The sequence below is a fragment of the Chrysemys picta genome, chromosome 1 (genome assembly GCF_011386835.1).
Source record: "Chrysemys picta bellii isolate R12L10 chromosome 1, ASM1138683v2, whole genome shotgun sequence".
Lineage (NCBI taxonomy): Eukaryota > Metazoa > Chordata > Testudines > Emydidae > Chrysemys > Chrysemys picta.
The window spans coordinates 163,142,500-163,157,260 of NC_088791.1; the positions used below are offsets into that span (position 1 = coordinate 163,142,500).

The 14,761-nt window shown below is 38.9% G+C and overlaps 1 protein-coding gene across 5 annotated transcripts in view; it reads left to right on the forward strand.

The window, feature by feature from the left end:
* The window catches only part of CD96 (CD96 molecule), a 92,050-nt gene extending 78,593 nt beyond the window's left edge, over nt 1–13,457 (forward strand). For 4 of the 5 annotated variants that reach the window (XM_008165965.4, XM_065574748.1, XM_065574741.1 and 1 more), the window contains exons 11-16: nt 1,333–1,407; nt 5,476–5,550; nt 8,663–8,743; nt 9,418–9,507; nt 11,187–11,310; nt 12,084–13,457. In XM_008165965.4, the coding sequence (XP_008164187.2) occupies nt 1,333–1,407; nt 5,476–5,550; nt 8,663–8,743; nt 9,418–9,507; nt 11,187–11,310; nt 12,084–12,192 (554 nt within the window). In that variant the 3' untranslated portion in view covers nt 12,193–13,457. The remainder of the gene's footprint in view (nt 1–1,332; nt 1,408–5,475; nt 5,551–8,662; nt 8,744–9,417; nt 9,508–11,186; nt 11,311–12,083) is intronic. The other variant, XM_008165972.4, reaches the window with a different exon arrangement.
* The last annotated feature ends 1,304 nt before the right edge of the window (nt 13,458–14,761 follow it).

A 14,761-nucleotide genomic window follows, 5' to 3' on the forward strand; every position in this document is an offset into this window, starting at 1 on the left:
ACACAAATCTTGGGAAAATTCTCAATCACTTTTACTTGATTAAAAAAAATAGACTGTTGTGTTGTATAAAAGGATTGTTACACACATTTACTGAAATAAAAAATAAAGTAGAATACTTTACAAAAATTGTATTACTACTACAGATAATTGATATGGTGGTAATCGAGAGGAGATAGACCAGAAGTTAAAACTACCCCTGCACTCAAACATCATAACTGCACGTCTTCACTATTAATATGAGCCATATGTTCCATATTTAGTATTAGTGTATTCATCAGATATGTCATCAATATTAAGTTCCTACCTTCACTGCCAGGTTTCTTGATTTCACTTTCCTGTTTGGTCCAATTCTGCATCCCCTAACTCAAATGGTACAACATGACTATTGGTTGGTAAAATTAGTTTTATGTGTGGTTCTTAGTTGACAGGAATCCATCAATATTTGCTTAGAAGTTTCAATTGATTATGACCTCATTGTTGCAACTTCATGGATATGTAATCCAGATATGTTAGCATGGGCTACATATAGTGTTATACAAAGGAAAGCCTTTCTGTAGTGACTACTTAATAGGTCTAATTAATAATGCCACCATTCCTGGGCTAAAAGAAGCTTAGAGATAATGGTATAATTTTCATCTATATCAGTTACTGTGTCTACAAAAACAACAAGGAGTCTGGTGGCACCTTAAAGACTAACAGATTTATTTGGGCATAAGCTTTCGTGAGTTAAAACCTCACTTCTTCGGATGCATCCGAAGAAGTGAGGTTTTAACTCACGAAAGCTTATGCCCAAATAAATCTGTTAGTCTTTAAGGTGCCACCAGACTCCTTGTTGTTTTTGTAGATACAGACTAACACGGCTACCCCCTGATACTTGACACCCTGCAAGTTATTGTGTCTTGCCTCTCCTTCTAGAAGAGTTTGGAAAACACCAGACCTGCTTGGTAAACCAAGATGTCAAGGCTAAAACTGCGAACGAAGACCTTGTTTAAGTAAACTGAAAGTGGGACTAAAGAGCATACAGCACTCACCCCGCACACAAACCTAGCAACCTTAGATATTTAAAAATAGTGTACGCAGCTAGCCTATTCAAAAAAGTATTTCTATTATTATCCGCAGCCTCCTTCTCTGCCTGTCTTAAGTTTCTACATTTATGTAATGCCTCTGCTCTTAAACTTAAATAGACTTGGAGCAGAGTCTCCAACTGTATGTTAGCACGGGGCCTAGTACAATAGCCTTGACCTTGGTTGGTTACTCTAGGTACTACTATAATATTAATACTAAACACGCCATGAACTAAATGCCTTATCACATAATATTTCTTTTACATAGGACTTCAAACTACATCTTCAACTTCCCTAGACTTCACAAGCCCAGTAACCTCTGAATCTGTTTCCACTGCACAAAGTAAGTATCATTCAGTCTCATTCTTGTGTCTGAAATGTTTTCTATTTTGCTGCAGGAATTAAAGAAAAAAGTTAAATACAGACAGACACTAAATAACTGACATCATTTTTTTTTTTGGCAAAAATACACTTAACTTACATTTACACCATAGGTATAATCCTGTTTCACACTGTGTTACAATCTGGTAGTTTGCAATGTAGTTGGTCCCATAAAAGGTATTACCTCACCGACCTTGTCTCTCTAATCTGGTAGTTGGCAGTTTAAGAATAAATCTGTGAGAAATCACGGTTATGATGTAGTAGTATGTATTGTTTGTTTCAGAAAATATGCATCAGTTTTAGAAAGTGAATTGAGGAAAAATATTGTGTATATGTTTTTTATAATTAAAAAGATATTTGAAAATGGGACTATATTACAGACACTGAAAGTTCAAACCAAGTATTGTAGCACCAGAGCATACACAGAGTGCTTAGAGAAATAAAATATTTACAATGTATGACTCAACTTAGACCTTGGCTACACTGGCGCTGTACGGCGCTGCAACTTGCTGCGCTCAGGGGTGTGAAAACGCCCCCCCCCCCCCGAGCGCAGTGAGTACAGCGCTGTAAAGCGCCAGTGTGATCAGAGCCTGCAGCGCTGCACACTTGCTCACAGCACTGCAAGCTATTCCCCTCGGAGAGGTGGAGTACATACAGCGCTGCAAGAGAGCTCTCGCAGCGCTGGCGGCGCAACTACACTCGCGCTTCACAGAGCTGCCGCAGCAGTGCTGGGAAGTCCTGAGTGTAGCCCAGGCCATAGTGATTTCCTCTCTTCTGTCTGTGGCTGTCTTAATGGGTCTTGCTGATACTCCGGTTTGCATGATGAAATATGACTCAGCTGGAAGCAGAGCTGGGTAAAATTTTTCACACCTTTTTTTTGGTTTAAAAAAAAAGCAGATTCAGCTACCCCAAAACATTTCACAAATTTGTGTTAATTTTGCCAAACTGCTTAAGTAAAAAACGACTCAAAAAATTCAAAAGATTTCATTTCTACACTTTCAAAATGAAGCATTTTGATTTTTTGTTTGAAACTATTTTTCGTTTAAAAAATTCCTTGAATTTTACTTTAAAAAAATAAAAATCAAAAATGCTCAAAATCAAAACAAAACATTTCCGGTTGAAAAAAATGTGTTTGTTCCTAAGCTATTTTTCCCTCTCCTCCCCCCTCTCCCCCCACTTTTGGAATTGTCATTGAACCAAAAAAAATCTGTTGTTCACCCAACTCTAGTTGAAATGTAATGTGGGGTTTTATTCAAAACCCCCTGGAGGGATTAGCTCACAACAAATGTCTCTGGTGTACACCTGACAACTCTATGACAGTCCCATGAATCAAAAGCAGACTAAGTTCTGAGTCTCTTACATGTGGTCTGGCCCTGATGGTTTGGAATAGCAAGGTCCTTCCTAGAACTAAGTACCTTTCTAGTAATCGAAATACTGCCTTTTTAAGTGTTGTTTGCATTATGAGGTCCAGTTGTCTGTCTCTCCCTCCAGCAGCTTGTATGATCCAGGATTAGGCAGGCATTCTTTCTCCCCTTGCTAGCAATAGGCTGTAGACTTACTGGCACATAATATAATCATGCACAAATGAAACAACCCCAGAACGTAAAAGATAAACCACATGCTGTGAAGAATGGCAACCCCTGGGGCATGGAAAAGAGTCAGTGCAACAGACTACGCTAATCTCATCTTCCTCCTCAGAGCAACACCACAGTCATGGCTCACAAATGAAAATATATTTGTATCTTACAATACAGACAGTGCTCAGTGTCAGCTGTACCGTGCGTTGGCCTTCTGTCATCTTAGACTTCAGAGAAGGGCAGACACTACATATCCGTGATGGCGCTTAGAACAGAGGGCAAAAGTGATTGCTTTTCTTTTCTTTTAAATTCAGCTTCTCCTCGTCTCATATGGCTCCAGTGCACCCAGTTTGACACAGTGGGCTGTTTCCATAATGAGTGTTTATCCTCTTACACTCAAACATTAAAACTTTTCAGAAGGTTGCCTATCCCAGGATACACATTTGTTAGTTCCGTACCTACCTGTAATATCAAGCTGATTCAGCAGGAGCTCTTACCTCTGGCGAATTCCACCTCTTGGGTCAAATTCAGCCCTCCAGGAGACTGCACCACTCCTGTGGAAGTCAGTGGGAATTGTCTCCACTTTCTGAAGAGATGAATCTGGCCTGAAATATGTAAAGGTACCTTTAGCAGCTTTACTTACATGTGATGGCAAAAGAACAACGCTCTTGATTCCGGTATTGTAAATATTCCTTATATTGTGGAGTGTGACTATGCAAATTAGCTTAGCGTAACAATACTTACACAGACATGTAGACAGACATTGGCAACCTGGCTGAGTGGTGACACCAGAGGAAGAAACTGAATGGCTTAGTAATAACATATACTTTGAGGAGGTAAGAAGGGAGTGTAAAATAAAATGGAGAATCAAAACAGGTTCCAAAGACATAGAAAATAGTAGCAAGGAAAAAAACCATAATAGAGCATGACTATGCCAGCTGGATTATGTGGAGGCAAGCAAAGAGCTGCCACACAAAATGTGTAATCTTGAAAGCTTGTCTCTCTGACCAACATAAATTAGTCCAATAAAAGATTTATTACCTCACCCTCCTTGTGAAATAAATAAAATAAATGAAAACCTTTTAGCTTGCTTTGCAATATGCAAATATAAATGTCTGCCACCCAAAAAGGCTTCAGCTACACTACAGATATAAATGAGTCTGCCAACCTAGTTAGAACATGTTATAACTGGCTCAGGACATTGGTAAAAAGCTGTGATGTAAACAGGACTTGAGTATGTAAACAGGGAACAACTGTGTTGGAGCTGGTTCCCCTGACTCAATTACAGTTGCACAATAGACAGGGTCTTTGGGTGTCTGGGTGACCCAGTGCGCTGCATAACACTGCTCCTTCTTTTCTAATAACTCACTCACTTCTTTCCACACCAGTGTCACCATAGGCTTCTTCAAAAGATGCCTTGGGAGGCAGCTGAGTTAGTGAGCAGAGGATTTGCCCTCTACATCCTCATTACTATAAAAGTTGTTTGATTCAACTTCTTATTTCACAGCACTCTTATTGAAAATCCAGGAGACAGCTGGTGTAAGGGAATTGATACAAGCAGAGAGTGCACACAAATAGATTGGACGGCTGTGAGGGGGCAGTATTGGGGCTCTTGCAAGGGCAGCCTGTTCTATGCTTAGCTTTCATGTTAATCCCTCATGTGCAGCACCCGGAGACACTTGCATTTTGAGTGTTAGGTAATAGCTTTGTCTCACCTTCTCAGGCTTGCAAACATTCTCAGATGACTTAGTGCCATTCTTGCAGACTCAGACAGGTGTCAAGAAGGATTGACATTTTTAGCAAGTCTGAAATAAGCCGTCTGGGAGGATTGCTTGTTATCTGCCTGAATGTCAATTCCTGATAAATAGCTGGTTCAGCTCTAGCCTATTTAGCATTTTACTTGATTCCTTTTGAACTGTTAAATGGAGAATTGGAATTGGCTTTCACGAGGGTCCTGATACCTCAAAACATCATCTTGCTCGAGCTGGATAAAACATGGGTTTGTTTCATTGGTGTTCATGCAGAGAACCTTTTTCCACAGATTTGATTCACATATGTTTGGCTTCAGCTTTGAACAAGCCCCCAAACTCAATTAAAACCACCAAGTTTTAACTGATTTCCCATTGAAACGATAAATCAGTTCAGATTTTCTCAAAACTCAGACTAGGTTCCTTAGAAATGTTCACAAACCTGAATCATCCTTTCATTAAACTCATGCTGTGTTTCTACTTGATGACAAAACCCCAAACCTTGTTTGGGGTTTTTGTAAAGAAAGTCCCATCCAGTTCTTTATCATCATGCTTGTCTGTGAATTAACCAAAACTGCTGATATTAGATGAAACAGCCATTAATCATCATCCAGTCAGGAGACCATGAGGAGAGTCTGAGGAATGGTAAGCACAACAATGTTGTCTAACACAACTTTTGCAAACTGTTGGTTTGTTTTCCAACAGGCCAGTTTGATTCTGCCACCCATACACAAGGTTATACCAACACCATAGCCTACAGTGAGAATGAAACCTCACAGCGTAAGTAGATGATGCCTATCTCTCTGGGTATATTTTTCTTTGTAAGATTTCATTAAATAAAAGATTCTGGATAAAGGAGGCTGGAAACTGAACACTTAGCACAGCAATGCAAACTCACCCAACATTGTGCTTCAAATCTAGCGGTACCTGGGAATTAGCTCCAATGGCAGAGAGTAGCTCAGTCTCAATTTGCCCATTGAAACATTGATCTTTTTGCTGAGTGTCAACATTTGTGGTGATAAATATTAGGATATAGACCATATAAAAATAGGTTGGTTCCCCTAATTTATTTCTCATAGGCCATCAGGTGGCAATGGTTTTCAGTCATTAGTCAGGAAAAGACCAGTCACCTGGTTGCAAAAGATTTCCTAGTTCATGATCATTCTTTTGAGCCAGCCAGTCTCCAAGTATTAATGTTTTCATAGGCTGTAATGTTTGTAAGGCTGAGGCATGAGTGCTGCCTTACAAGCCGTGAGAAGAAATCCCCTATGGCACATTATTCTGTTTGTAATGGTTCACACACAAAAATATAAGGATCAAACAAGCTAATATTGATCGTTCACACCAAAACTGTTTCTGACACATGTTCCTGAATGTTATTTTGTGTTATAATGCAAAGTCTGATATTGGACGCACATGGGGCTGTATTCCTGACAGGAATTCCTAATAAGATGATTGATTTTTTTTTTTTGCTTTCCCCTCCACCAATAGATTTATTTCAATACACTTAGAAGAACTTAGCAACTTAGAAAAAAAGACTTATAACAAAAACCTCTCTCTTGAAATGACCTGGGTGAACAGCTGGCACATGAACCCAAACCTTTCCTAGCCCACTGACTTCAGGTTTATGGATTTGAACTTATGCAAGTTGCAGCTGGGCGCAAACTATGTTCTAAAACAGGTAGCATCACATTGTGCTGCTTGCCGTGACCACTCCAAAGTGTAATCGCCCGGCCACAGGCAGGAGTCCAGATTTGGAATTGGGTTGATGATCTTTGTAGTTAATACTCAAACCTCATGTTTATCTAGTCCTCTCCACCTCCACCTTATGCATTCCCATCTCAAGCTCCTGTGGTCAGCAGTGTATTATCGCCTAGGCCGACAAATTTGCAGGGGCGGCAAATAGCAGCATTTTTGTAATTGCGGCATCAGTGATGCCGCGATTCTACCAATCATAGCGCATACTGAAACCACCAATGGTGGCATGACACCATTTAGTAAACATACTCGTGAGAATCCTAAACTGCACTGGACCCCCACTTGTATGCAGGGTTTGGATCCATGCGCGGTCCTGCGCTATAAGCAAAATCGCACTATACAAACACGCGTTCAAGTGAGGGTCCGCTGTACTTGTAATTTTATTTAATTATATTTAGATTCATTTTAGTTCAAACGAATTTGTAAAAAAACTAAAACAAGTTCATATGGGGCTGGGGGCAGCAATTATTTCAGGGCCTAGGGGAAGCAAAATCATTAATCCATCACTGCCTGTGGTTGATGTCTGTGGACTTCACCAGCATGAAATAAAGTCTTATACGGCACACATGGGAAATTACTTGCTAACAAAATATATATATCAAAAGACACTAAAACTAATATTTTAAAAAGTTTCAGTGTAGTGATGATAATGAGTATTGAGGTATTGGATCAGAAGAGCAAGGCATGAGTTTCTCAGAAGCTATGTGGAGTCATTGGTTTAAATCTAGTTTGGGACAGCTGTGACTATAAATTGTTTCCATATCTGGTATCATTGGTGGCCTGTGCAAAATGGGTCACATTTCAGTTTATGGTTGACAGGATGACAGAAACCACTTCCTCCTCCGCCCCCTCCTCCTCCCCACCACCACCGAAGTGGCACTAATTGGCCAAGCTTTGTCGTAGCAGAGAGGGCAAACACTAAAAGGGTCTTGGAGTCTGAACTGCACTTTCACCACTAATGGTGATCAGTGGTTTCATGTCAGGTTTATGGCTCACTGGCAGGGCACTTGAGAGGAAGCTGTTTCTGTCTAAGTTATATGTGTCATCATATGCAGGACTTGAGTCTTCAGGCCTGTCAGGGCAGGAACTTTTCTCAGCACCCAAATTGAAACTAAAAATGTTTAAAAATGTCAGGCATAATGGTAAAATTAAAGTAGGTCCTTGGGCAGAACTAGAACATGGAGAGGGTAGTTATAACATATTAAATATATTAGTGGAGAATACAAACAAAGCAAAGAGAAGCAATGAGTTCATGAGACACCTGAATGGAATAAAGCCCTAGTGACAAAAGATTTAGCTAAACCCCGGATAAACAAAACAAAAATGCAAAAAAGTTGTATCAGATATTTTTCTTTTTCGCCAAATCAGTTAATCTATAGTGTGGGGGACATTTTAATAATAATACTTCATTTCTTTCATGCTTGATTTGTGTTTGTGTACTTAGATTGCAACTCTTCAGGGCTGGGAGTGTCTGTTGACTGTGTTTGAAGAGTGTCTAGCAGAGGGAGGCCCTGATCCCAACTGAGTCCTTTCTATGTGCTGCCATAATACAAACGGAAAACACTAATAAGAATAAATATGAAATGCTGTTCAAGCTGCTATATAGAGCAATTAAGATTTTGCAGTAGATGTGTATCTCTGGGGGTTTTTATAGCATGCTCATCCCTATGGGAATTAAGCACTTATTATGTTTGGATAAAATAAGAACTGACGTAAACTTCCATCTAAAACTTGAACTGAATTTTTAAAAAGATGCACAATATTTGATTAACTTATTAAAAAAATTCTTTGACTTCTCTGTTCTGGTCAGAACCAAAAAGCCGCATGTCATGGAAGTCTCATGTAAAGCTAGGGCCATTGTCTTTTCTTTTATCTGTTCAATTATTTAATCTCCCACAGGTTGTTTGTGTGGCTCTTGTGGAATTAACAACCATATTTTGCCAACTAAGTATTGCAATGGAATTTATATTTGAGTATAGTAGGTTTAGGCACCAGACATTATACCTACATTTTTTAGGCTGGTCTGCTATTTCATTTACTGCCAGAGTCCAGAAGACAAAAGGACATAAAATAGCAAAACTAAGCCTAATGTGGCTTGTAAAGTAACTTTTGAAAATGGATTGTTTTTATATAGGACTGAGTGACCCTACTACTGCAGCCCAACAGAGCAACGTGAATACAACCCTCTCCAGGGAGAATGTAACCTTGCCACACCGTAAGTGTTGGAGCAGATCTAAAATGCATGCCGTCGTGTGGTTAATTATTTTATCCGTTGCTTTGGAATAGCGATGAACTGAGGGGGCAGGTCCAGAAAAATGACAATAAATCCTAAGGCAGTACCAGTCACAAATTTGTGTAGCTTGGCTAAACTAGCAAGGTTGGGAAAGGGATGTAACGGTTTACAAGGCAATGAAAGGTAATTTTGTAGTTGTGACACAGTACTTGGGGTTATATTATTGGTTCTTCTACCAAACTCACTTTGTGATTTTTTGGGAAGTCACTTGATATTTCTTGGACTCAATTGCTCCATCTATAGAGCAGGTGAAATGGTTACCTCTCTCCCAGAAGTTCCGTGTGACTAAAGTCATTGTTTAGTGGAGGTTTTTAACATTTGTGACTATTTGTATAAATCTTTGTTTATATCAAATTTAGATCTTCGGTCAAAACTAAAGTTGGCTTTGTCCCTTTAAATGAAAGTGGGCACTCAGATTCTGGCAGTTGGTTTTCAGCTCTTTCAGGCTCTCATGAACTATATCTGGTTATATATTAGTTATATGTTAGTCTCAAAGGTGCCACAGGACCCTGTGTTGCTATATATGGTTGTGACTTCTAAAAATCATGCTCAGTAAAATCAAACACTATTTACATTGTATGTCTATATCTTTTTAGGAAATCTGTCCTCCAGCACAATGGTTGATCCAGCTTTATTTACTAAACTTGATCGTTTATCAACTACAAGGAAATTGATTAATGGTACTGGTAAGCCATTCATTCACAACTCTGTCCTTCATAAATATTTGTAGGTATGTAAGAACTTGAGGGACTAATCCTTGGAGCTCCGGGTAGTTGCACTGGTAATAGAAAACCAACCAACAACCCCTCCCGCCCCCCCCCTCAAAAAAAAAAATCAATCAAACCAGGGCTGTATATGGCGGTCTAATGGCTGTTCATGTCTCCACAATGCAGATAATCACAGCTGCTTTTGGTATTTCTATCCTGGCACATCTTTAGCGAAAGAGCATACTAAGCATGCTACTTGTGGGTAATCACCTATAACTGAAAGATGGTGTTAATCTGTGAAATGTCATGCATTGCAACTTTTAACAACATGGCACACCTATAGAATTCCACAGACATATCAGTGTGTTACTGGTGTTTACCCCCCTTTGCTTACTAGTGGACTGACAACATGGTTTCTGTGCTAAAATATGATTTATTTCAAATCCATTATAATGCAGTACTTTTCACTGGTTGGTGGTAATATGATAATGTTGAGCTTGTGGTTGTGTTATCACTGGCAGGAATGTCAGGTTGTTTTACCCTTGTAACCATCATACAAACAAGTGTTCCAAAAAATTGTAAATGAAAAGTTCCATTAAGTTGCTAGTACTACTAGTAGCACAGTGGGCAGAGCTATTACTGCTGTTGGCTAAAGGAAAAACAACACTGAGTTAAAGTAACAGTTGGAAGGCCAGGTTGTGAACTTTTCACACACATTATATGAGCAGTCTGTCACCCGAGTAGTTAAATTGACTCAAATGGACTAGCACTGTAAGCAACTGTTCAACAATGTGAATAATGAGTTCACACACTGGCACACAGTAATTGAAAGAGGGCTTTTCCAGCTGCCATCCTTCATAACTTATACCACAGCCAGACCCAAATTTTTGCATCAAGTGAACAACTCTGCAATGCTGGTGTTGCCTTAAGTTGTATGGAGCCTTCAGTTAGCTCAGTAAGACTCAGTATTAAGTTAAAGAGTTAGAGCTTCATTGAATACACTCACCAGCACTGGAAATCTTGTAGAATTAACTAAAACACCCACAACATGCATGAACCTGGAGTGGATTCTTTGAGGGCTATTTCTATGTGGTTAGCAACATGGAGAATCTTTTCAGCACATAATCTCTGCCTAAAATTTAATCAAAATATTTTAATCAATGGTAATGGGCATGGGGCAAATTTAGGAAAACTAGGTCTGTGTCCCCAACTTTGGTGCAGACGGCAACCCTAGTGACATGTTTATGTTGGTTTCCCATTCTCATAGCATTTCTAAAACACAGTGGAAAGGGTATAGGCCAAACTTTTTCAACGTAAATGCTTAAAAGAAAACATTCAAATCATAGTCTGATTTTTCATAAGTGCTGAGTATTTGCAGCTTCAGTTGACTTTGAATGGAGTTGTAATCTCAGCAGCTATGATATGAAGCCATTTAATTATGTGCCTATATTAGGATTTATGTACTTAAACTGATGCATCTAAATTTGAAAACGCTGACAGTCCTACACAGGTTGGGGTTGCTGTATAGATGTGTGGGTGAGAGAGTTACCTGATTAATTATATAGAAATCCCTTTTTTGTGTGTGTAGGGGGGGCAGGATGTTGCTTTTCCTTGTGAACTGGAGTTTGAATTATGGCTTTTTTCTGTCTCTTTTGCAGGCCTGGTGGGGAATGCAGAGAATACTCGCTTCTCCTGGCCTGCGGTTGTAGCAGTCTTGCTTCTGTTTTGTTCTTTTCTAATCATTTTAGGAATCAGAAAATGGTGTCAGTACCAAAAAGAAATGTAAGTATTAGTATCAAAAATGGTGAGCAGAAATAGAGATATTAGTGTGGATTCCAGCCCAAAGTTTCAGAATGAAGTTCAGATAATTATCTTATTTTGTAGATGCATGTGTATGTGTACATGGGTAGAAATGAACAAGTACAGACATACAGTTGTGTGAAATACATAATTGAAGCTTAATCTCATTCACTGTTCAATATGCTTCAATTTAACATTCCACATAAGAGAGCTTAGTTCCTTATTAAATGTTTGGGGAAATATAGGGATGGCAAACTAAACCACTTTAAAACATACCCTGGTTATTCTGAACTTGCAGTTAACTGCAGTAAGATTATATTTATCCTTGGATTGTTAACATCTTGGGACTGGGCTTTTACTTCATGGAGGCCTGTAAATCTCCATGCACAGCTGTAAATTTTTGTAAATGTTTCTCCAGATATCAATGCAAGCAACAGCTTGCTTCCTTATTTATCCAAAGGTTTTGGCTTTCACCACAGCACTTCAAGTTGTAAAAGATGTGTGTTGTCCCCAGCCCTCCACCTCTGTGTACAAGAGAGCTCACATCAATGCCAGAACATGGTTTTGAGCTGTAAAGTAGAATATGTAGGTGAGAGAACAGACATGAGTTCTACAGAATGTTAGAGAAGAATGAGGCCAAAATTCTTTCTTACCTTTTGTCCTTATATCTCTTCCCATTTTCCCTAATACCTTTATATTGATTTTTACATCATTAGCTGTTGTGTTTTCAAAGACTTTTTTTTTTTTAATTCTAGTATGAACAGACCTCCATCTTTCAAGCCACCACCACCTCCAATAAAGTACACAACCATGCTAGAATCTGATGGAACTAACCCATCCTGCCATGAACTGGAAACTTTGTAATGTTTCTTGATGTACTGAAGAATATTATATCTTGTAACTGAGTAAGCCTTTTAAAATGCAGATTGCTGGAGTTTAGTCTGAATGACCCATATTCAGAGTCAAACTTCTTAAACTGACAAGGTCAGAAGCAAAGCACTCCTGAGTATGCTTTCTCATCCATTTAGATATGCATTCATCTGACAGACTGAAGTCTAACTGCAGCACATTAGAGATTACAGGTGCTCAGCTTGGATTGGATGATCAGATGGGAATTTGCTGTCTTAATAATGGGAGTGGATTAGTGCATGTGTCACTTCATTAATCTGCCTAGAAAAAACGTTGAAGCATTTTATTTTAGTATGCCTATAATTATGAGCACTTTAAGCATATGGCAGACATAATTACTCCACAGTCTTGGTGATAATTTTGGAAGCTTTCTGACACATGTGTGAACAGGGTTTTTTTAAACTATAATCTTTCTTACTATACAAATACTGATATACAGTGAGGTTAGTCAATGCTAAACCTAAAGAGCAGAAACATTCATTGTAGGACAATAGTCCACATATATCATCACTGACCTCCAATGTGGACTCACTTGAAAAGGCTGATGTGAGAGGAGGCTGCTGTTTCCTTCGCACATGATCTGCTGCGAAGACCTGCTGCATATATTGAAACTGCCAGACCAAGGAGAGGTCAGGCTATCTAGCGAGCCATCTTGAATGGAAGACCTAAGGACTGAAATGCATAACAATCCAAGGGGATGATAATAGAAACGGTGACTGCTTCCAGGGACGATAGCTATTGAAAATAACAATTGTTCAAAGATAAAAATATTTTCTGAAGTATATTTATATATCAAATATATTGATCTCAGTAGAGAAAAAAGGAACACAGTTCTTCATTTTTCACTCCTCAGTTGTAAATGTGAGCAGGGAGAATCCTGCTGGGAACTGGTTTAACTCGTTGTATTTGCTAAATATTTTTTAATATTGCAAACAATTTTCAGACATGTATGAAGTCAGGCTTCAACTGGAAGCAGTACAATTAATGAAAGGAAATGCCATCATGATAAAGTGTGTGTTTCACAAGGAGCCAAATTCAGACATGGTAAAGTTGAAAATGATGTGCTGGTTTAGATATGCAGCACTTTCTACAATAGAAGTGGAAGATGTGTCATGGAGTTTACAAATGTTATTGTATTCCTCATAGCTTTAAATGAATGAGTTATTTGCTAGGAAAAAGAAATTAAGAAACTGTTCCCTCTAAAAAATGGGACAGAAGAGTATGCTATGCTGTTTGTCCGTTTTTAGTTAAATATCTGAGGTTTATAGCAGGCACTTTTCTTCATAAAGAACTTAACACGCTTCACATGCACAGAATACAGATCAGCTTTTCCACTACTAAAATGCATCTAAATCTAGTGTAAAACATAGCAGATGATTAACTGCACAGAACCATTTACATAAAGTTCAAGACAAAAAATGAAGAAAAATGTCATCCACTTAAAACTCATGGGAAAATATAGAAAGGCAAATAATACCCACGTTGGAATGCAGTTGGGACGCTGCTGCAAGCTTAGTTAAAAAATTAGCAAGGAACCTTCAATGGCTGCAAGTGGTCACTACCTTGGTTTTAATAAATGATCCAAACGATGTTACCTCCAGGGCTTAGAGGAAAGAATACCACCTTTGTAACTAACTTCATTTCTGGCACCTCCCTGGGTTTTCCTTGGATGTTTTTGACCCAAGCCTAACTATTACAGGGTTTTCCATAGCACCCTTCACTACCATATAGAAGAGCTTCTCTGTGACATAAATCTGCCCAGCAATATCCATGCTGGACTTCATGCAGGCTTCTGCTCTTTTCCCCTCTCTGGTTAAAGGAAGTTCTGCTTGAGGAGTGATTGTAGTTTTGACACTACGTGCCGGCTTCCTCAAAGATTTGGGATCTTGTTGTCTGCCTTGAAAATGGTCAGACTCTGGTTTAGACAATCCTTTCATGTAGCTGTTTCAATAGCCAGACTCCTTAAGCCAAGGATGCTCTGCCTTCGGCTCCTAGGAACTTTGTCCTGGGCACTGTGAGCTACCTTTCCCCAAGGATGCAAGTGCCTGGGCAAGTCATGGAGGAAGACTTGGATGCTTCTCTCTCTGGGAAGAAGAAAATGGAATTACCACAGGTTGACACCAGTGTCAGAACCCAGTCCCATGAGTTCATTGTAATCCTAAGGCTTTCTGAAACTTAATATGTATTTTCCTATTTTTTCCCTTTTCATTATCTATTTTATTTTCAAGACTCATTATTCAGCCACCCAGAGAGAAAAATGAATGCCATCACAAATTGATAAGTCCATTTATGTGCATATACCTATGACCATGGTGTCTTTTCCCATAGAGTTCCTGCCCTCATAATATGAGGTGGTCTGTGTCACATCTTGTATTTCACCCTGTACAGCTTTTTATTTTATTTTATTTTATTTTTTACTTGAAGTTGTAAAAGAAATATTATGTGGGTGTAATGCCCTGTTATCACCAGACGATGGCTCCACAGCTGTAAATTTAATTCTCTGGTTAGTAAAGTCATAACAATA